This window comes from Pan troglodytes, chromosome 6 (genome assembly GCF_028858775.2).
Source record: "Pan troglodytes isolate AG18354 chromosome 6, NHGRI_mPanTro3-v2.0_pri, whole genome shotgun sequence".
Classification (NCBI taxonomy): Eukaryota; Metazoa; Chordata; class Mammalia; order Primates; family Hominidae; genus Pan; species Pan troglodytes.
Window position 1 is genome coordinate 132,608,343 of NC_072404.2, and position 22,649 is coordinate 132,630,991.

Genomic DNA, 22,649 nt, shown 5'->3' on the forward strand with positions numbered 1-22,649 from the left:
TCTACATGAAAAGCAGAAAGGAATTCAGTAACCAAATGAAAGAGTTCCCAGAGGTGCACTCGGAACAGCCCCTCTTAACAAGGATCTGTCCTCCATGGAATAGCCGGTTTGCCGCCTTCTCCCAGGGTCCCAGGCATGCTGCTAAACATGTGGCTCAGAAAGGAGCCCAGGCTGGTGTCTGGGAGGCAGTAGGATCGCAAAGAAATTCATACACAACACACTTGACCTGTAAAATTGCCATTTCCATTTAAAGTGAGCTCTACACCCAGCTAGATGAGCAGCTGGTCTAAGTTGTCACCATTTTTTAACTCTTGTGCCCACTTGCCACCAATCTGTCATTCCTGTTTGACGACACCAGTCATCTGCATGGCAGCTGGCAGATGCTAAAGACTAGCAGGAAGACCTCAGGACTGTGGGCCACCTGTCAGGGGAGTGAGGGGGCTGTCAGCTGACACTTCTCCCCCTTATCTAACAGTGCTGGGGCCAAGGACTGGAATGCAGGTTTGACCATCAGCTGATGTTTCCTGTAAACATAAAGATGAAATGGTCGCCTTTTGAGACTTTCGTAATGCAGAGACTTAAGCTGCAAGCGTGGGTGGAGAGGTTTGTTTTATAGTCTTGAACAAGGTTTCTGCTGACTTCTGTGTCTGTCTGGTTTCTTTGCAGTTCCTCAGCACTTTGTTTGCCCCCTTAAACTTTGTCATGGAGAAAGTGGAGAGCATCCTCCCATCCAGTCTGTGGCACCAGCTAACACGGATCTGAGAGAAGCCCTGTCCTCCACTCACCTCACCCGCCGCTGCCACCATCTCCTCTGTGCCAACTCCTTGTGGACCGCAAGAAAGCATGACTTTGAAAAAGGGAAGCCATTCCGAGATTTTAAAATGTTCATGGACTATTCCATATTAAAAGCTGTTTTTGTTGTACAAAATTCACTGATGTTCAGTTCTATTTTATTTTGCCTTCAGAAAAGAAGAAAGTCAAAAATAAAACTTTTGTGTATTACAGCAATCATTTGTATCCTCCTGTGTCTTCCAACCCTAAAATTGTTGATGTCCCAAATAAACCTTTGGATTTACCTTGAGTTTCCTGGGAACCTGGATCTACTGAATGCCACATCATGGTTTCTGTGCTGATGGAACACATCTCAGCAGGCCCTGAGAACCCCTTATAGGCAGAGGCTTGGAAAATGGAATCTCTTGGGTTCAACAGGACCATCATTGTCAACCCCAAACTGTCCTTCTAGGCCAAATGCACAGAAAAAGCTCACAAGAGGAATCACTGGAAGCATGAATAAAGCAAAATGTGTGTGCCATGGCAGGTTGTTCTGGTTCAGAGACTCTACTTACTGAATAGTGTTCAACACTGTAGTTCCAGGAATCCTTTTGGTTTTGCTGTTTGAAAACTTCTTGTGAGAAAACTCCTGATAAGAAGCCGCAGACCCAACAGTCTGTGGTAGAACCTGACCAGTTTACTGTCATTGCCATTTTTTAAATGTTTTCTCGTAAGGGTACTTTTAAATTTTTTATCATGTTTGCATTCCTGATGCTTCAGTGTGAGCATTCTTTGAGTATTTTAGTGATCTGAACCAAAGTGATCATTTGTCCTCACCACCTTTAAAAGCTTTCCATATGATTCATATCTTGCTTAGCATCTGGCTTTACTTAAGCAAAAAAAAAAAAAAGAAAAGAAAAATAAATAAACTTGAATCCTCTATCTGAAGTGAAAAATACCACTATTTAAAATCTCACTCCAGTGCCTAAAAACAAAGGGCCTGTCCTTTATGTAGCTTGTTTTTCCCCTTATTGAGAATCTGAAGTCTTTCCCCACTAGTGTTAAAATAAGCAGTATTCGGGGAAAGCACCTGGCCACATCTCCTTCCCAGGGGATCTTCCTGCTGGCCCCAAGAGCATAGCCAGGTGGGCAGGTAACATTTAGGTGCACAAGGGCTTTTTATGCTTTTGGCAAACCCTTCTTTGTACCTACTTTGTACAAAGCCCTAATGGGATATGTAGCTAGCTCCGGCTCTTGAAGTATCTCATAAGAGCTTGAACTCCATGTACACATGCTGGGAGCACTGCTCTTAGCAGGGGCCAGGTCTATCTTGTGGATATCTGCTCTTGGTGGCAGGAGCCAGGTCTGTCTTGTGGATATCTGCTCTTGGTGGCAGGGGCCAGGTCTATCTCTTTCCCTCTTCGTCCTCCGACACAACTCTCAACACAAAGGGGATGTGCAAATGATTTCTTGGATGAATTGATGCGATACGTGATAGGTATAAATAACCTTTGACCCATATTCAGAGGAGGAAGATGGGTTCCAGCTGAGAAGGACCAGGGAAGGCTTAGAAATGTAATTTTGAGCCAGAAGAAAAAATGATGAGAATCTGATTCTTTGATTTAGTAGATGAGGAAACAAAAGTCCAAAGTCGACCTACCGAAGTTGGGACTCCAGATTGCGATAATCCTTGAATGAAGGTTTAAGAGCTCATAGGCAGTGGGAAGTGGAAATGCCCAAAGACATCGTTGTTAGAAAATCCAAGTTTTCTGTAATCCCAGCAATTTGGGAGGCCAGGTCAGGAGGATTATTTGAGCCCAGGAGTTCAAGACCAGCCTGAGTAACATAGTAAGACCTGATCTCCACAAAAAAAATTTTTTTAATTAGGTGGGCATGGTGGCATGTGCTTGTAGTCCCAGCTACTTGGAAGGCTGAGGTGGGAGGATCGCTTGGGCCCAGGAGGTCGAGGCTACAGTGAGCCCTGATTACACTCCAGCCTGGGTGACAGAGTGAGACCCTGTCTCAAAAGAAAAAAAAAAAAGTTGCAGAAAATACAGCAAAGATATGGAAGATAAGGATTTTAAAGTGCCTAATGAATTTAATAGTTAGGATTTTAGAGCCATTTCATGGAAAGGTGAGGCTTTGAGGGGTAGGAGGAGTTAATGGGAAGTGCAGATGGAAAAAAGATGGTGACAGATGTAGACACAATCAGATGACAGATGTGGGTAATACTGTTGAAGGAAATGACAGGGTGGGTAATATTGTTGAAGGAAATGAGTCCATTGGCTAATAGGAGTGTATTAGTCTATTCGTGTATTGCTATATAGAAATATCTGGGACTGGGTAATTTATAAGTAAAGAGGTTTAATTGGCTCACGATTCTGCAGGCTGTACAGGAAGCATAGCAGCATCTGCCTCTGGGGAAGCCTCAGGAGGCTTCCAATCATGGCAGAAGGTGAAGTGGGGACAGGCACATCACATGGTGAAAGCAAGAGCAACAGAGAGAAAGTGAGGGGGAGGCGCCACGTGCTTTTTTCTTTTTCTTTTTTTTTTTTTTTGAGACGGATTCTCGCTCTGTCTCCCAGGCTGGAGTGCGGTGGCGTGATCTCAGCTCACTGCAAGCTCCGCCTCCCGGGTTCAAGCCATTCTCCTGCGTCAGCCTCCCGAGTAGCTGGGAGTACAGGCGTCTGCCACCTCGCCCGGCTAATTTTTTGTATTTTTAGTAGAGATGGGGTTTCATCGCGTTAGCCAGGATGGTCTCCGTCTGCTGACGTCGTGATTCGCCCGCCTCGGCCTTGCGAAGTGCTGGTATTACAGACGTGAGCCACTGCGCCCGGCCCACATGCTTTTAAATGACCAGAATCACTATCAGACAGCACCAAGCCATGAGGTATCCGCTCCCATGATCCAAACACCTCTCACCAGGCTCACCTCCAGCATTTGGGATTACAACTCAACATCAGATTTGGATAGGGACAAATATCCAAACTCTATCAAGGGCTAATCAGGTGAGGAGAGAGAGACACCTTCCCTGAACTTGAGAGAAGCAAATTATGTGAACTTCCTAGACCTTGCACCTTATGACCCAGAGTCAAGACCCCCTCCTCAACTACTCTGCTCAACTGTTGAGCCCACTCACAACTCACACTAGCAATTCTCACCTCCCCAGTCCTGGATGCCAGGGAGGTTGCTGTTTTCCCAGGTCTTGCCTTGTTTTGCTGCCCCTGAGGACAAGCATTAAGGCTCTCTTCTTTGTAAATCATTTAATGCAAATATGTGGAGAGGTAGAGCCAGAGCAACTCAAATAACACAGTAGAAGTTTTAAAGATGATTATTTATATATCGTTCTTACACTTTCTGACCAAGGTCCATGGTTCCTGACTTCTTACAGAGATGGCAGCTGGAATCCAGGTTGTCTTCTGCCTTCTGCTTTGATTTCTATATGAGGGTGCATCAAAATCCATTCCGATGGGCTTTCCTTTATAAAGACCCTTCCTTCCAGCAGGACAGTAAGTGTTCCTTAGTCTCAACTTATGTGTATGTGTTGGAATACAAATGTAAACATTCTAAATTAAATATCAGCAACTGCAATCTAGCAATGGATACAGGAAATAAGACAATATGACCAAATGGAATGATCTGCCAGTTTGGTTTTTCTTTTAAACTTTGTGATATGGTTTGGATTTGTGTCCCCACCCAAATCTCACGACAGATTGTAATCCTCAATATTGGAGGTGGGGCCTGGTGCTGGTGATTGGATCTTGGGGGCAGATTTTTCCCTTTGGTGGTGTTTTCGTGATAGTGAATTCTCATGAGATCTGGTTGTTTAAAAGTGTGTGGCACCTCCCCGCTCTCTCTTCTTCCTGCTCCAGCCATGAGAAGTACTTCCTGGCTCCCCCTTCACCTTCCACCATGATTGTAAGTTTCCTGTAGCCTCCCCAGAAGCCAAGCAGAAGCCACTATGCTTCCTGTACAGCCTGCAGAACTGTGAGCCAATTAAACCTCTTTTCTTTATAAATTACCTAGTGCCAGGTATTTCATTATGGCAATGGGAGAATGGACAAATACACTTCTTTTATCAGTACTTATCAGCATCAAAATTATTATGGCTTTATAAAAGAATTGAGAAGACCAGGCTCTGTGGCTCATACCGGTAATCCCAGCACTTTGAGAGGCTGAAGCAGGAGAATTTCTTGAGCCCAGGAGTTTGAGATCAGCCTGGGCAAGCATAGTAAGGCTACAAAATAAAACATAAAACATTTAAAAATTTTAGCTGGGTGTGGTGATGTGCACCTATAGTCCCAGCTACTTGGGAGGCTGAGGTGGGACAGGTTCCTTGAGCCCAGGCATTGGAGGCTGCAGTGTACTGTGATTGCACCATTATACTCCAGCCTGGGTGACAGAGGGAGACTCAGTCTCTAAAAATGTTTTTAAAAAGACTTGAGAAGCTTTCCATGTCTTCATATGGCCTGAAATAAACACTGACATTATCTGCCGTTACAGGATTAGGGAAAAGACATGAAACATCTGATTTTCAGGCACTAATGGTGGATTTTTAAACTTTTTTTAATTTTTAATTTTTGTGGGTACATAGGTGTATATGTTTATGGGGTACATGAGATGTTTGATACAGGCATGTGCTGCATAGTAATCATGGAAAATGGGGTATCCATCCCCTCAGGTATTTATCCTTTGTGTTACAAAAAATCAAATTATACTTTTTTAGTTGTTAGTTATTTTTAAATGTACAATTAAGTTATTATTGACTACAGTAGTCACCCTGTTGTGCTATCAAGTAGGTTTATCCATTCTTTCTATTTTTTTTTTTTATCCATTTACCATCTCTACCTTCTCCCTCAAACCCCCACTACCCTTCCCAGCCTCTGGTAACCATCCTTTTACTCTGTATGTCCGTGAGTTCAATTGTTTTCATTTTTAGATCCCACAAATAAGTGAGAACACGTGATGTTTGTCTTTCTGTGTCTGGCTTATTTCACTTAACATTAATGGCCCCAGTTCCATACATGTTGTTGCAAATGACGGAATCTCATTCAATTTTATGGCTGAATAGTACTTTATCATGTATAAGTAACACATTTTCTTTATTCATTCATCTGTTTATAGACACGTAGGTTGCTTCTAAATCTTAGCTATTTTGAACAGTGCTGCAATAAACATGAGAGTGCAGATATCTCTTTGATATACTGAGTTCCTTTCTTTTGGGTGTATACCCAGAAATGGGATTGTTAGTTTATATGGTAGCTCTATTTTAAGTTTTTTGAGGAACCTCCAAATGGTTCTCCTTAGTGGTCATTCTAATTTACATTCCCACCAACAGTGTACAAGGGTCCCCTTTTCTCCACATCCTCACCAGCATTTGTTGTTGGCTGTCTTTTGGATATAAGCCATTTTAACTGGGGTGAGATGATATCTCATTGTAGTTTGGACTTGCATTTCTCTAATGATCAGTGATGTTGAGCACCTTTTCATATGCCGGCTTGCAATTTGTATGTCTTCTTTTCAGAAATGTCTATTCAAATCTTTTGCCCATTTTCTGATCGGATTATTAGATTTTTTTTCCTATAGAGCTGTTTGAGCTTTTTATATATTCTGGTTATTAATCTCTTGTCAGATGGGTAGTTTGCAAATACTTTTCCTATTCTGTGGGTTGTCTCTTCATTTTGTTGATTGTTTTCTTTGCTGTGCAGAAGCTTTTTAACTTGATGTGATTCCATTTGTCCGTTTTTGCTTTGGTTACCTGTGCTTGTGGGGTATTGCTGAAGAAATATTTGCCCAGACCAATGTCCTAGAGACTTTCTCCAATGTTTTCTTGTAGTAGTTTCATAGTTTGAAGTCTTAGATTTAAGTCTTTAATCCATTTTGATTGGATTTTTCTATATGGCAAGAGATAGGGGTCAAGTTTCATTTTTCTGCATATGGATATCTAGTGTTCCCAGCGCCATTTATTGAAGAGACTGTCTTTTCCCCAGTGTATGTTCTTGGCACCTTTGTTGAAAATGAGTTCACTCTAGGTGTATAAATTTGTTTCTGGGTTCTCTATTCTGTTCCATTGGTCTATGTGTCTGTTTTTATGCCGGTACCATGCTGTTTTGGTTACTATAGCTCTGCAGTATCATTTGAAGTCAGGTAATGTGATTCCTTTAGTTTTGTTCTTTTTGCTTAGGATAGCCTTGGCTATTCTGGGTCTTTTGTGGTTCCATATAAATTTTAGGATGTTTTTTCTATGTCTGTGAAGAATGTCATTGATATTCTGATAGGGTTTGCATTGAATCCATAGATTGCTTTGGGTAGTATGGACATTTTAACAATATTGATTCTTCTAATCCATGAACATGGAATATCTTTCCATTTTTGATGTGCTTTTCAATTTCTTTCCTTGGTATTTTATAGTTTTCATTATAGAGAGCTTTGACTTCTTTGGTTAATTCCTAGGAATTTATTATAATTTTATTTCTGCCTACTGTAAGTGGGACTACTTTTCTGAATTCTTTTTTACATTGTTCACTGTTGGCATATAGAAATGCTACTTATTTTTGTATGCTTATATTGTATCCTGCAACTTTACTGAATTCGTTTATCAGTTCTGCATTTTTGGTGGAGTCTTTAGGTTTTTCCAAACATAAGATCGTATCATTTGCAAACAAAGATAATTTGACTTCTTTCTTTCCAATTTTGGATGCCCTTCATTTCTTTGTTTGATTGCTCTAGCTAGGCCTTCCAGTACTATGTTGAATAACAGTGGTGAAAGTGGGCATCCTCATCATGTTCCAGATCTTAGAGGAAGGGTTTTCAGTTTTTCCCCATTCAGTATGATACTATCTATGGGTCTTTTGTATATGGCTATTATGTTAAGGTATCTCTCTTCTATCTCCAGTTTTTTGAGGGTTTAACGGTTGGTTTTCGAGCATTTTTTTTTTTTTACTGTCTTCTGTGGTGATCAGTGTATGCAAATTTTTCACTTCTTTTTGTGTTCAGTTGATTGCATACTTATATAGGAAATAATGCATTCAAATGTGTTGAATGCATTATTCACAGAGACAGGGGTTCATAATTTATATACTTAATTTCTTCTGTATTTGTAGTTATTCTTCTTTTCTCATTTCTAATTTTCTATAATTTTGCTCTTTTCTCCTTTTAATCAGCCTCACAAGATTTATCTATTTTGTTCTTTCGAAGAAACAAGTTCTTTATTTACTAATTACTTCAACCATTCTTTTTGCCATATATTTTATTTTTCAGCTTTCATCTATGTATTTATTCTTCCTGGTTGCTCTTTTTTAATAAGAATTATAATTTTTCTAATTTCCTTAAGTGAATAATTGGTTCATTTTTATTTTATTTCTCAAAGGCAGGTTCTTAAACCAATCAATTCTTCTCCAAGTGTAGCTTTCTTGTCTTGTACATTTTGCTGTTAAAGTGTTCTCCTTGTCATTCTTTTATAGAAATTTAGAAATTTCTGTTTTGGCTTCTTTTTGTTTAGGAGTGACCACTTTTGGACATTTAATAGTAATTGGTTCTCCAATTATTGACTTCAGTGAGTTTATTTTTGATGTAACTCTGCAATATCTAATGAAAACATCAAAGGTATTCAGCTGCCTGCCCCTAAGTGCAGTAAACCCTGATACGTCACATCCAGGCATTACTTCTACATTTCTGTCAGTATTTCTATAATTATTTTTTTTAATTACACCTTTTTTCCATGTGAAACTTTAAGGGCAAGTTAAAGTATTTAAAACATGTTCGTGTTCCTTCCACTGTTCTTCTCCTGGTTCCTCTCCTTCTTGTCCTATGACCATGCACTTCATCAAGCTGAAACAAATCTGTGTGCTGGGTCACCGGAGAGCTGAGTAAACACAGGAACGTAGTACCCCAAGTAAGCGCTGAAAATGAGGGACATGCGGTGCCTCTAAGATGTTCACATCACCTATTTGGCTTCTGTTCTGCAGTAGTGACAGCTCTAGTTGGCTGTAGTAGGAACTGAAATTTTAAAAGGGGAAGGGGGTGTGGAGGTGTAAACCAGCGTTTGAAGGAACTCATCTTGCAGTTCTGGATGTTGAGGATCTGGGATAACAGACTGAGCAGACAGGAACTGGCCAAAATGGAAATGTTCAAGCAGAGGCAGCTTGGCGCTCTATCAAGAAAATTCTGGAGAGCCACAGAAGCTGGAGGAATAGGAGAACTTCAGGTAATCTCTATATCTCCTTACAGCAATATCTATAATTCTTTAGCAGGAGCAAAGAAGACAGGAAGGAAGTTCTCTTCCCCTCCTTCTCCAGCTTGTCTCTGGTTCTATTCAGCTTAAGTCAATTTCACAGTCCCATTTATCCTCGGCTTGTGCATGACCAACCTTAGGAAGAAAATCTTTGGAATTGAAAACCTCAACTGGCCATTGTAAAAGGGCAAGCAAGCCTCAAGATGGTGTATGTTTGTTCAGGGAAGGGGGCATAGGCTACAATTTTAGAGAGTGTGCAAGGAATATATATATATATATATATATATAGTTTTAATGTTCTTTAAAACCACCTCCTTCCTGTTATGAGCCCCATCCCCTCAAGCCAGCAGGGAATGTCACGTGAGTCCTGAACAGGATGCTCTCCACCTCCAGAGCAGATGTGCCTTCAGACACCTGTATCCTAGGTGTCTCTGACAGCATAGCATCATCCAGGCCCACAGCATCCCTGAAGTCCTCAGCTTTCTGCTTCTGCAGCATGCTCAGGCCACAGGACCCCGTGGCCCCCCATGCCAGGCTCCCCATGTGTGTCCCCTGCTGCCTCTTCTGAGGTCTGGATGCCACTTGCAGGCCCACAGACCACCCCGTTATGCCTCTCACCTCTCCAGCCTGCCTCCTGGACACCCTGGGCCGTCTCAGCAGTGGGGGCCATCCCCCCAGCCCCCCACCTCTGACAGCCACAAGCTTTTCCAGGCTGCTTCTGTTTTTCCCCTTGACAACTCTCTGGGATAAAGAGCTCCAAACTCCAAAATCCCACTTGAAATGGCAAAAAGAAGGATGCAAGGAGAAAATATGAATTAATATCTCACAAATACTATGCCCTACAAACCAGAGAACCTCCTTCATATCTAGTGCAAATTAGATTCCTTTTTTCACTCATTCCCTCATTCAACTGAAATGTATTGAGGGCCTCTTGCATGTCAGGGCGATGGCCAGGTCCTCCCAGCTGAACCCTCAGTGTAATACTTTCCCACCGGGCGTCACTTGTACCTGTCCTTGTCTCTCTCCCGCTCTACTCCTCTGGACCACAGGGGATTTGAGTTCCACGTTGTGACATTCATCTTCACTCCCTCATGATCTAGAACTAGACATTCTCTATTCTAGAATATAATACAATAAATATTGGCAGGAAGGCAGGACAGACTAGATCCTAAGAGAAGGAAAGATGGCAGCACTCGACCAGAAGGGAGCATCGTTCTACAGAAGTCCAGGGAGAAATAATGTTAAAATGAAATGAAATGTATTCTATTCCTGGAACATCAGCTTAATGAGTGAGGAACCTTTGTGCAAACTTTGCCAATAAGGTTTTATCTGGGAGATATTTTTTCTTCTTATTCCACACTACCCAAATGACAATTGTTAATGTTTATTGTGTCTATCCATATATCAATACTGTACAAGGTACTCAATCTGCTTTGCTAGGGTTCTCCAGAGAAACAGCACCAATAGCAGATATTAATACACACACACACACACACACACACACACACACACACCCTTTGGCTCACAAGCTAGAGACCCAGGAAAGCTGAAGGACTGAGAACATGGGGAGCCAATGATGTTCACCCCAGTTCAAGGGCAGGAGAACATGAGATGGGATGTCTGAGTTCATGGGCAGGAAAGAAGGGACGAATTCCTCTGTGCTCTGCCTTTTGCTCCATTCAGGCCCTCAGTGAACAGGATGATGGCCACCCCCATGAGGGAAGGCAGCCTACTGAGTCCACCTATCCAGATGCCAATCTCACCTGGAAACAGCCCCCACAGACATGCTCAAAAACAGTGCTTAATCTGGGCAACCAGTGGCCCATTCAAATTGACACATAAAATTAACCATCACATGTGTGTAACTGTTTTAATCCTTCAAACCACTCTGTAAAGTTGCTACTAATGCTATCATCCCCCCTGAACAAGCAGTGAGTCCAGGAGGTGGGCATGAGCCCGTGAGGTCCTGGGCCCTGGCCACTTTGCAGGATTGCTGAGGGATGTCGCACATCTGTCTCCACTCCCTACCTACCCAGTCTCTTTAGCTGGAAGCAGATTACTCCTTGGCGGATCTTCAACCTCTGGGAAAGTGCGCCAGGGAACACTGCCCCTCAAATGCCCCAGAAAGGTGCAGAGCTGAACAGATCTCAAAAGACAAGGTGGACATTTTTCTTCATGTTCCAGCCATGTGTATTGTTTCAGGAGATCAGGAACTAATTTTCCTAGATTAGATGGTTTAAGCATAAAAACAAGTGTAATGCTGTGGACTCAAAACAGGAAGAGGCTCCCCTAATGAATATAGACCAGGGTTCCCACAATGGGTTTTGAGAAACGTTAGTCCAGAGAAATGCCTTTTGAGTGATGCATTGCAAACTTTACCATTCTCTTGGAAAATCCCAATCTCAAAGACCCTGAAAAATCTCATAATAAAGAATCCTGTTTAACCTAGCACTTCTCCTCCCAATTAGATCATGGGGCATTCTCTCCTTTTATAAAGAAGACTTTTAACATCTCACAGCATTCATTTTGGAAAACAGGACTAGACCAATGCTGACCAAAAGGAGGGTTCCACATACAAGATGTGTAGTGTGGTCATTCTGAGTGTCTCATCCATCCTGACCAGGTGGGGACCTGCCAGACAGAATTCCGAGAGGAAACCCTGGCTGCATCCAACAGCGAAGCGTGGCTGTGCTTCCTGATTGGGCATCGTGTGCTCTGCGCCCACTCCCTACCTGCTTAGAAGGCCCCTTGGTGCTGGGTTTGAATGTGGGCCATGGACCCCCAGGAGGGCCTTGGGACCTTCTAACCGCCCATGGACACCTACGCAGAAGAACAAAGTGGAGAAATTAAGGACTGGGGCAGCTGTCATAATTCATGTGTTCTGTTCTCTCTCCAGACATCCAAGAAAAAGCCAGTGACTGTTCCTGAGGGCACCTGTTAAGAGCTGGCTTTTTGGCTGTGGTGACCAGTCAGTCATGACCACTCCTCCGAGAGCAACACCAAGTGGAAACCCCGCCAAGTGGGCTTTTCAGGAACCCTCTCACCACCCAAGGCCTTTGGATCTTATATCTAACAAATTACATGTTACATTATTTTTTAAAAAACAGGTTAGTGACAACTAAGATAGTCTCTCCAGAATTAGAGTCTAATGTCAGATTCAGAAAATCCCCCGTTCCTTGGGAATTCCCATGTCACTCATTCTGCATTAATGATATTTATTCTCTCTCATTGTTTTATTCTTAAAAAATAGCTCCCCTGGTTGCAATGTGATGTTAAGTATATTACATGTCAGTTCATATATTACAGCTCACACCACTCCTGGGTATATGTTTCCAAATAGCTCTCACTCCACAGTTCCAGTTCCACATTAAATATGGGCTGCCATGAGTGGAGCCCGAAAGGGTTGTCTGTTCCATTCCCGCTTCTTGTTTTCCCTGGAAGTATTTTCCCCTCCTATTTTATACTCCTCAGGGAAGATGTGCCCTCCAGTAAGAAAAGTCTATCTGGGGAAGGTAGAATGTGTTCTTGCTCTAGAGTTTCTTGAGGGGAGGTGAGAAGGGGCAGCTGTTTGACAGAGTGCTTGCAGCCTTCCAGGGGCTGGCACAGGTTTGGCACACGAGTGGACACCCTGACTAGGGGATGTGGGATGCCAGAAACCATCAAGATCCTTGGAAAAAAGCCAAAATATCCTTCCTTCTGCAACATGAACATCAAAATGAGTTTTTGTCTTCTGTGGCTATCATGCTCTTGACCATCTGTGTTGTAGGGTCATTAACAGACAGTTTCAGGGATTCCGTGGGAGGTCATCCTTTTAGTTACTTCAACAGAATCAACCATGACAACCTAGTTTTATTTCCATTTGCTGCAGGATCCAAGCATAAGGCTCTCATGAGCCGCCAGCTTCTTTGTTTCATTCATTCATTCAATTAACATATATTATGCATTGGGTTTCATCCAGTTCCTCAGTGATCAAGAAAAAAACCCAATGTTCTCATCATGCTTGTGGCCTGTGGCAAGGTCCACAGTCCTTGGGACAAAGTCCTCATGTGCCGTCTGCAGATACAGTCCTCACATGGCCGATGCCAGGCAGCGCCAATAACCCTTTCCTCTGGTGCGGCTCTTCTAAGTAGTAAACAAGCAGAAATAGACAGCCTGTATGTCATACCCAAGGGGGCTTGTGAAATGATTCTCAGTGGGCCCCAAAGGCTCTCAAAAGGTGAATGAGTCAAGAGCCACTTTCCTCCTGTGCAACTTTGCCAGTTCTGATTTCCCCCTCATACTTTCTCTCAGATTATCTTAGCCATTGCCCAACACGATGTGACGAGCCCCAGGCACCTCTCTTTTTTAAGATAAGGGGGAATCTTCAGAGGAAAAGTGACTGCAACAGGGCCAGGGCACAAGGGTCTCTGGAGCCCACTGCTGTCTCCCTTGGCTGCAAAGCTGAAGGCCTGAGACCCTTGACAAATGAGAATCAGATTGTGTCCAAAATACATCTCAGCCTCTTGGGGCTGTCTGTAGCCATATAAGGAGCTGGTCAAGAGCTATTTATCAGAAAAGTTCTTGAGGGCAAAGAGAACCTACAGGGCACTTCAATTAGCTGAGCAGTCCCCAGCTCTGATGTGCCTGCAGCTGTCACCAGGAAGGGGTATCAACTATTCAAATGGCACTGTTATTGCGCTTTCATATGCAAGGGCTACAAAGTGCCCCCCTTCCCTTCATCAACTCCTTTGAACATCTTTGCCCGTATTTGCCTAGGATCTTGGAACTTCAGAAAATACTAGCATTTAAAAATTGCCAAGGTATTGGCAAGTAGGTGTTTTAATCACAATGTCAAATGAGACTGCCCCATAATCAATGGCCACCACAGCCAAAGACAAGTTCAAAAGATCCTTTGGGAAATCTGCCTCCCTTTTCTGCATGATCCCAATAACAGAGAATTTGAGTCATGACAGCTGTCCCAGGCCTTAATGTCTTTGCCTGGGACAAATGTGATTATATCCACTGAAAACCCCAAACCAAAGGGGCCCTATGGCATCCACAGTGAGACCAGTAAGTTCCTTTTGGGTCTCGGTGCGAAACATTTTTATACATGTAGATTTTCAAGACTTGTATATTTGCCTTCAAAAATATCTCTAGATGCCTCTTAATTCTAAGAGGTCTAACCAGATACTAAGAAACACACTGAGTTTTTGAAAACGAGGAGGCGTACTCATCCTACAGCCAGTTTTCTGCCACAGGAGAGAAAACTGAACTAAGCTTTGAGATATTTGTTTCAACTTTATCTTTCCGGCTGTTTTCTCCCTCTCCCCTCTGGAACATATAAATCCTGAAATTTGATTTGATTTGCCCTGTCAAGTATAGGAAATTTTTAAAAAAGTTGTCCCTCTGTTGATACCATTGTTACAGCACTCAACACTTCCTATTTTAATGTCTCTCTCTGTTCCTTCTATTAGTTATGTACTTATTCATCTTTTCATTCCCAGTGTTTAGCACAATGTTTGCATTGGTGTGGTCAGTAGATGCTGAGCAGAAGGAAAATGGAAGGAGGAAGGAGGGAGGGAGAGACGGGTGGTTAGAGCTCTAGATGTATTTTCTTCCCTGGGTTGAATGGTGGAAGAACTAAAACCCTCAGGGTTCATGGCTGGGGCCCTGACACTCTTTGCACACTGTAGTTCAGTAGTTAGAAATGAAATGTTTCATCAAGTGTGTTCAGAGCCAATTTACCATAGCCACTTTTTGAAAATTCTCTCCATGTGTGAGTGGGAAAGAGACCAGCTAGAAGAGGAGGTCTGAGGCTAGAAATCCCAGCTCTTTGCTTGTTTTTCCACACCTCATCCATAGTCCATATCCTACGGCAAACCACAGACTTCTGGAACTGGAAGACATAAATAGTCCAGGAGGTCAAAAAGAAGCTATCCAAATTAAGAAAACAATCCCATTTATAGTAGCATCAAAAAGAATAGGCTGGGCATGGTAGCTCAAGCCTGTAATCCCAGCACTTTGGGAGGCCGAGGCAGGCGGATCACCTGAGGTCAGGAGTTTGAGATCAGCCTGGCTAACATGGTGAAACCCTATCTCTACTAAAAAAAAAATACAAACAATTAGCTGTGCGTGATGGCATGTGCCTGTAACCCCAGCTACTTGGGAGGCTGAGGCAGGAGAATCGGTTGAACCCGGGAGGCGGAGGTTGCAGTGAGCCGAGGTTGCACCATTGTACTCAAGCCTGGGTGACAGAGTGAGACTCTGTCAAACAAACAAAAAAAAAAAAAAAAAAAAAAAAGAATAAACTATCTAAACAACCAAGGAAGTGAAAGACTTGTATGCTGAAAACATTGATGAAAGAAATTTAAAAAGACACAAATAATATAAAAGACATCCTGTGTTCATGGATTAGAAAACTTAATATTGTTAAAATGTGCATACTACTGAAAGCAATCTACAAATTTAGTATAATCCCCAATCAAAATCCCAATGCTATTTTTTACATAAATAGAAAAACAATTCTAAAATGCATATGGAAGCACAAAGTACTCCGAATAGCCAAAACAATCTTGGGAAAGAAGAGCAAAGCCGAAGGCATCATACTTCCTGATTTAAAAATATATTAAAAAGCAACAGTAATTAAAACAGCATGGTATTGGTATAAAGACAGACATAATAGACCAATAGAACAGAATATAGAGCCCATAAATAAGCCCAATAATAAATATATGGTCAACTAATCTTCCACGGGATTGCCAAGAATACACAATGGGGAAAAGGTAGTCTCTTCAACAAATGGTCTTGGGAAAACTGGTTATCCATAGGCAAAAGCATGAAATTTGACCCCTTTCTTATATTACATATAAAAATTAACTTGAAATGGATTAAAGACTTAAACATAAGACCTGAAATTATAAAACTCCTAGAACAAAACATAGGGGGAAACTTTATGACATTAGTCTTGGCAATGATTCCTTGGGTATTACGCCAGAAGCACAAGCAACACAAGCAAAAATAGACAAGAAGAACTATATCAAACTAAAAAGCTTCTATCTCTGCAATGGAAACTAGAATGAAAGGCACCCTGCAGAATGGGAGACAATATTTGCAAACCATACATCTAATAAGAGGTTAATATCTAAAATATATAAGGAATCCCTACAACTTAATAGCAAAAAACCAAATAACCTGATTAAGACATGGGTAAATGACTTGGATAAAAACCTCTCCAAAAAAGATGTGCAAATGATTAACTGGTATATAAAAGGACATCAACATCACTAATCATCAGGGAAATATAATTCAAAACCACAATGACATCTCACCTCACACCTGTTAGGATGGGCCTTATCAAAGAAAAAATCAAAAGATAATTTAATCAAAGACAATTTAAGTAAGTGTTGGTGGGGATGTGAAGAAATTGGAAAACTTGTATGCTGTTGGTGGAGATGTATATTGCTGCATCCACTATGGAAAACAGTTTTGAGCTTGCTTTAAAAATTAAAAATAGAGGCACTATATGACCCAGCAATCCCACTTCTTAGTGTTTATCCAAAAGAATTGAAACTAGGACCTCAAAGAGATATCTGCACCCCCATGTTTATTGCAGCATTATTCACAATATTCAAAATGTGGAAATAACCTGTGTCCATCAACAGATGAATGGTGTTTATTAGTCTGTTTTCATGGTGCTGATAAAGACATACCCAAGACTGGGCAATTTACAAAAGAAAGAGGTTTAATTGGACTTACAGTTTCACATGCCTGGGGGAGCCTCACAATCATGGTGAAAGGCAAGGAAGAGCAAGTCACGTCTTACATGGATAGCAGCAGGCAAAGAGAGAGCTTGTGCAGGGAAACTCCCCCTTATAATAAACATCAGATCTCATGAGACTTACTGACTATCACGAGAGCAGCACAGGAAAGATCTGCCCCCATGATTCAATTACCTCCCACCGGGTCCCTCCCACAGCATGTGGGAATTCAAGATGAGATTTGGGTGGGGACACAGCCAAACCATATCAAACAGATAAAGAAAATATCCTATATTCATACAATGGAATATTATTCAGCCATAAAGAGAAGGAAATCCTGCCATGGATGGGCATTGAGGACATTATGCTAAGTGAAATAAGCCAGTCACAGAAGGACAAATATTGCATGATTCCACGATTTATGTGAGGTAGCTAAAGTAGCCAACAGAAGCAGAGAGTAGAATGGTAGTTGCCAGAGGCTGGGGAGGGGGAAGTGAGTGTTGCTCTTCAATGGGTACAAAATTTCAGTTATGCAAGATAAGTAAGTTCGGCTGTAGGACATTGTGCTGAAGAGGATAGATCTCATGTTATCTGTTCTTACCACAATAATAATTATAGAAAATAGTCCAGAAGGGTTTGTGGAGTGCCTCCTTCTTTCTTCTTGTTTTCCTACCCTGACAGAGAAGTGTCAAGATTCCTTTAGAAAGAAGTTGTTCCCAGGCTGGGTGCAGTGGCTCATGCCTGTATTCCCAGCACTTTGGGAGGCTGAGGCGAGTGGATCACCTGAGGTCGGGAGCTTGAGACCAGCCTGGCCAATATGGTGAAACCCTTTCTCTACTAAAAATACAAAAATTGGCCGGGCATGGTGGCACATGCCTGTAATCCCAGCTACTCAGGAGGCTGAGGCAGGAGAATCGCTCGAACCCCGGAGGCAGAGGTTGCAGTGAGCCAAGATCATGCCACTGCACTCCAGCCTGGGCAACAGAGCAAGACCTCATCTCAAAAAAAAAAAAAAAAAAAAAAAGAAGTTGTTCCCTTAGGACAGGGTTTCTCAGACTCATCACTAATGATATTTTAGGGCAGATACTTCTTTGTGGTGAGGGGCTGTCCTGTACATTATAGGATATTTAACACCATTCCTGAACTCTATCCACTCAGTTTCAGTAGCAAACCCCATCCCACACAGTTATGACAACCACAAATGCCCCAGAAATTGTCAAATGTCCCCTAGGGATCAAAATCACTCCTCGTTGAGAACAGCTCCCTTCAAGAGTCCCAACAAGCCTAGAGCTTAGGCACTCTGAGTGTCAATGGTGAGGTCAGATGAGTATTTGGTGGCACTGTGACCAGATGAAATTGTTTTCCCACAGAGCAGCATGCTCTGTTGAGAAGGTGAATGAATGTTCTCCTTCTGGCTCTGATAGCCTAAAATCATGAGGACATCCGAAGCCATCTTTTTTTTTTGGTTTTCACCTAGCTTTCCATATTTCCAGTGAAGTGAAAGGAGATGAGTATGTTATATTAGCTTCCTTGGGCTGCTGTAACAAATGACCACCAACTGCATGGCTTAAAACAACAGAAATTTACTCTTTCACAGTTCTGGAGGCATGAAGTCCAAAATCAATGTGTCAATAGGGCCACATTCCCTCCAAAGGCTGTAGGGAAGAATCCTGCCTCACCTCTTCCAGTTTCTGGTGGCTCCAGGCATTCCTTAGCTTAAGTCTGCGTCCCTCCAATCTCTGCCTCCATCTTCACATCTTCCCCTCTGTGTGTCTCTCACAAGGACATTTGTCACTGGATTTAGGGTCCATCTGGATAATCCAGGGTGATCTCATTTAGAGATCCTTCACTTGATCACATATGCAAAGACGCTTCTTCCAAAGCAGCTCACACTCACAGGTTTGGGGATGTGGATAGACTTTGCTGGGGCCTCCCATTCAACCCATTAACATTCTAAAACAAAGCTCCGTTTAAGGGAAAACAGAGAGACTGACTTTTTTATACTTTATGGTTTTCAAAAACATTTTGAAACAAACAAAAGTTGTAAGTGTAGTTTAAAAACCCTAAAACCTTTTTTTGAGTTTAGTTGCTGACGTGATGCCCCATTACCCTCAAATACGTCAGTGTGCATTTCCAACAAACAAAGACATTCCCCTACCTAACCACAGTGCAACCATGAAAACCAGGACACTGACAGCAAGCACGACCTCACCGCCCCCCACAACTCATGCAAGTTTCTCCAATTGTCCTAATACTGTCTTTCAGGGCAAAAGGATCTACTTCAGAATCACACAGAGCATTCAGTAGTCATGTGCCTTCACTTTTCTTCACTTTGAAACCAACCCCCAGTCTTTCTTGATCTTCAAATTCTTAACATTTTTTGAAGATTCAGGATCAGTTATTTGGTAGCATGTTTCTCAGTTTGGGCCTGTCTGATATTTCCTCGTGATTAGATTCAAGTTTTGTGTTTTTCTCAGGACAATCCCAAAAGTAATCTGTGTTCTTCTCCATGCGTGCTATCAGGTAACATACATTTTCAATTTGCAGAATTCCTGGCAATGAAGACTGACCACTTGATTGAGGTGTCTCTGCCAGGTGTCTCTTCCCCCTCCGCCCTTGTAATTAATAAGTATTTTGTAAGGAGGAACTTGGAAACTATCTAAATATCCCATTCCTCACCTAACTTTCCATTTCTTAGCGTGTTTATTTGTATCTGAATGGACTAATGAATTCCTATTTTATTCAAAATCTGCTACTATCGTTATTTGTTTTGAGGCTCACGCTGTGTCATATTTGGCCAGAGGAGCCCTTGTGTCTGGCTCTGTGTCCTTCTGACATGTCCCATCATTCTTTGATCACTTTCTTGCTTTCTGGCACAGCAAGATGCTCTGAGCTTATTTAGTACTTTCTTTGCCCCTAAAGGAAGCTCTGGTCCCTTTTACTGGGAAATGGACAGTGTTTCAAGCACCACTGTGTTCCCTTTTGTGCATTTTCCAGACCAATATCTTCTCTGTCCTGCTTCACCCCTCATTCCTTCCACACACTGTGTTTACATCACCAGTGTGCCTCTCTCTCCCCTACTCCTGCCTCCACACATCCCATCCTGTTTCTGTGTGCATGTTTGGAAGCACTAACTCTGTGAAACAAGCAGTCACGTGACAACATCCCGGCTCTGAGAAAGGCTGGCTGCTACAGGCAGATGTGCTGGGCAACCCACTGGCCATGCCTGGGGAACGCTGGCTCCAGGACTTCTGGCAATGTAGCTGCAATGAGTTAAACCTCTGAATTTGTGTGGGTCATTCCCAAGCACAAGTGAGGATCAGGACCCATGGCTGACTTACCATTTTACACTGGGAGGACAACCGAGTTCTTGTTTGGCCTTAGTTCAGCTTTTCCCCAGACTGCTTTCTCTGATTTTTTGAATCTTGAGAATTTTTTTACCAGGTCTTCTCTACTTGCCATCTTTCCTCCTCTAAGAAGGAAAATGTGAAAGGCTTCACTAATTCTATCGTGCCAGCTTCTGCTCAGGTCCGGGGCTTTCAGCCAGACTGCGCCCCAGGGTAGGGCCAGTTGGTTCCCTGGAGGTTGTGAGTGGAGCCTGGGGGTTAACATGGACTGGCAGGTGCCCAGGGCTTGCACACATTTTATCCTGTCCTTCCAGGCTATATCCCACCCCCTTCCTCTTTGATGACTTATGACAACTCATGAGGTAGCTCCTGCCATCCAGATTCTTTTATTTTCCTCTGTGGGCTTTCTGTCCTCTGCCCATCTTCCTACTGGTCTTTACCACTGTGGATTTCCTAAGCATGACTTCCTATACCCACTCCGTCTGGAATTTAATAACATCTTTTCTTTCCTTTAAGTTACATGTGCCCAACATTTCTGTCCTCTACTCCAGCCTCTCCTGAGTGGTCTTGAAACCCTAGGAAGCTGCCCTGGACGGGGCCAGAAGAGACACCTGAGCTCTGGGCAAACAATCCAGAGGCCAGCGAGAGGCCCTTGGCATGGCCGGTGAGGAGTGCTCAGTTTCCTGCTCACTGAACTGGGGAAGTGAGAAGGAGACACAGAGTGAGTGAAGCGTGAGTCGTGATGGAGAGTAAGGAGGCAGCAGTTGTGTTGGGCTGTGTGAAATTTAAACAAGTGAAGGAAAAGGCTGAAAGAGAGGAAGAGGAAGCAGATCCTTGAAGAAGAGCAGAGGGGCCACCAGAGGGTGAAAAGGGAAAAGTAGCTCCCTTGGTTTCCAACATCTTTCTAGAAACAAATGCCAGTTCATTTAAAGCCCAACTGCTCTTGCTTCCTGACCAAGGATTCTGTTGGATCTTTATATCCTTACAATCAGCTGCCTTTCTTGTGCCATTTTGAGTGGATTTCTCTTTCTTGCCATCAAAAGAGGCTTTCTTGAATTTTTTTTTTTAAGAGACAGGGTCTCACTCTGTTGCCCAGGCTAGAGTACAGTGGTGTGATCACAGCTCACTCTCTGTAAGCCTCAAACTTCTGGGTTCAAGAAATCCCCTTACCTGAGCTTCCCAAGTAGCTAGGACTACAGGCACACACAACTGTATTTTTTTTTTTTTTTAGAGATGGGGTCTTGCTATGTTGCCCAGGCTGGTCTTGAACTCTTGGCTTCAAATGAACCTCCTCAGCTTCCCAAAGTGATTGGATTGCAAATGCCCTCACAAAGTGTTGGGATTATAGACATGAGCCACCCTGCCCAGGCTTCTTGAACATTCTTGTTGACTACATTGCCTTCCAGACCTATCAGGTAGAGACTGTTCTCCCAAGTCCTGAAAGAAGGGTGAGCATTCCCTCTCACTGCACAGTGCTGTGACCCAGATGTCCCTGCAACACTTTTGTTAAACAACCATCCTTCTTTGCAGGCCCATGTGAAGCAAGGGGATATATCTTCCTCTTTCCTGTCATCCATTGATATCTGGACCCTTTTCCAGGTTCCCTGATAAACACAGAAAGCTCTCCCTTTGTATCCCTTGCCATCATCCCGGGCAATGTCAGGGTCCACGTGGATGGTTCACGTCCCCCGTCAGCCCCACAGTCCCTCCACCCATCCATTTCAAAAAGAATGAAAACAATACATTACAAAATGATTCGTATTTTAGAGCTTAGGAAATACTTTCCCAGTCATGAGCTCATTTTGTTTTGATTTTTGAACTCCATTCCCAAAGCCAAACCATAGACTCATCCTCTTATCACTGCTTCATTTCCAAAGCCTAGATGTTATTTTTAGGAAGCTGGGCCTTTAATGCCACTTGAAAATATCTTACTAATCCTTCAAGAAATCCTGATCTCCATTTTCTTCTTCCAAGCCTAAGTTCTCCTTCTGTCTGCACTCTTACTGTCTTGGCTCCAATCTGCTCCAAGATCTTAACACATCCGTTTTTCGTCTCTTTCTCTACCATCTCCATGTCCAGGCACCCTTTTCCTTGACCTAATTAAATAGTCCAATGTTTTCCTAGAAACCAGCCCTCTTCAATCTTGCTTCTCCCTTAACCTGCCATTCAGCGTCTTCCTACTCACTCCCTTCTTTAGGGCTTTTGCGCATCATTCTGCCTCTGGTATCTCTTCACACATTCCTTCTTTAATCCTCCAAACTCTGTTCTGACAGGCCCTGATTCTTGTTGTTGTTATTATTTTTTTAATACCACAAAGCTTGCTTTTATGGATTTGTTTTTTTAAGGGAAAAGGATGACTGCCCGTTTTCCAGTTCGAATTTGACCACCAAGCCCTGGGAACTCTCCTCCTTCATCCTCTGCGACACTCTTTCTTGAGTGTCTGGAGAGGGTTTTCTCCAAGCTCTCTGGTCCGTGTCTTCCTTTGCCACCATAAATGGAGGCCTCTCTCAAAGTTCTTATGTGGTCCTGGAGGGTCCCCTCACTGTTTCACTCTCTCCCACC

The 22,649-nt window shown here is 42.8% G+C and overlaps 1 protein-coding gene across 9 annotated transcripts in view; it reads left to right on the forward strand.

The window, feature by feature from the left end:
• ST7 (suppression of tumorigenicity 7) overlaps nt 1-1,008 on the forward strand; it is a 274,150-nt gene extending 273,142 nt beyond the window's left edge. For 8 of the 9 annotated variants that reach the window (XM_024357614.3, XM_063813857.1, XM_054687137.2 and 5 more), the window contains one exon: nt 667-1,008. In XM_024357614.3, coding sequence (XP_024213382.1) covers nt 667-762 — 96 coding nt within the window. In that variant the 3' untranslated portion in view covers nt 763-1,008. 9 annotated transcript variants of the gene reach the window in all.
• The last annotated feature ends 21,641 nt before the right edge of the window (nt 1,009-22,649 follow it).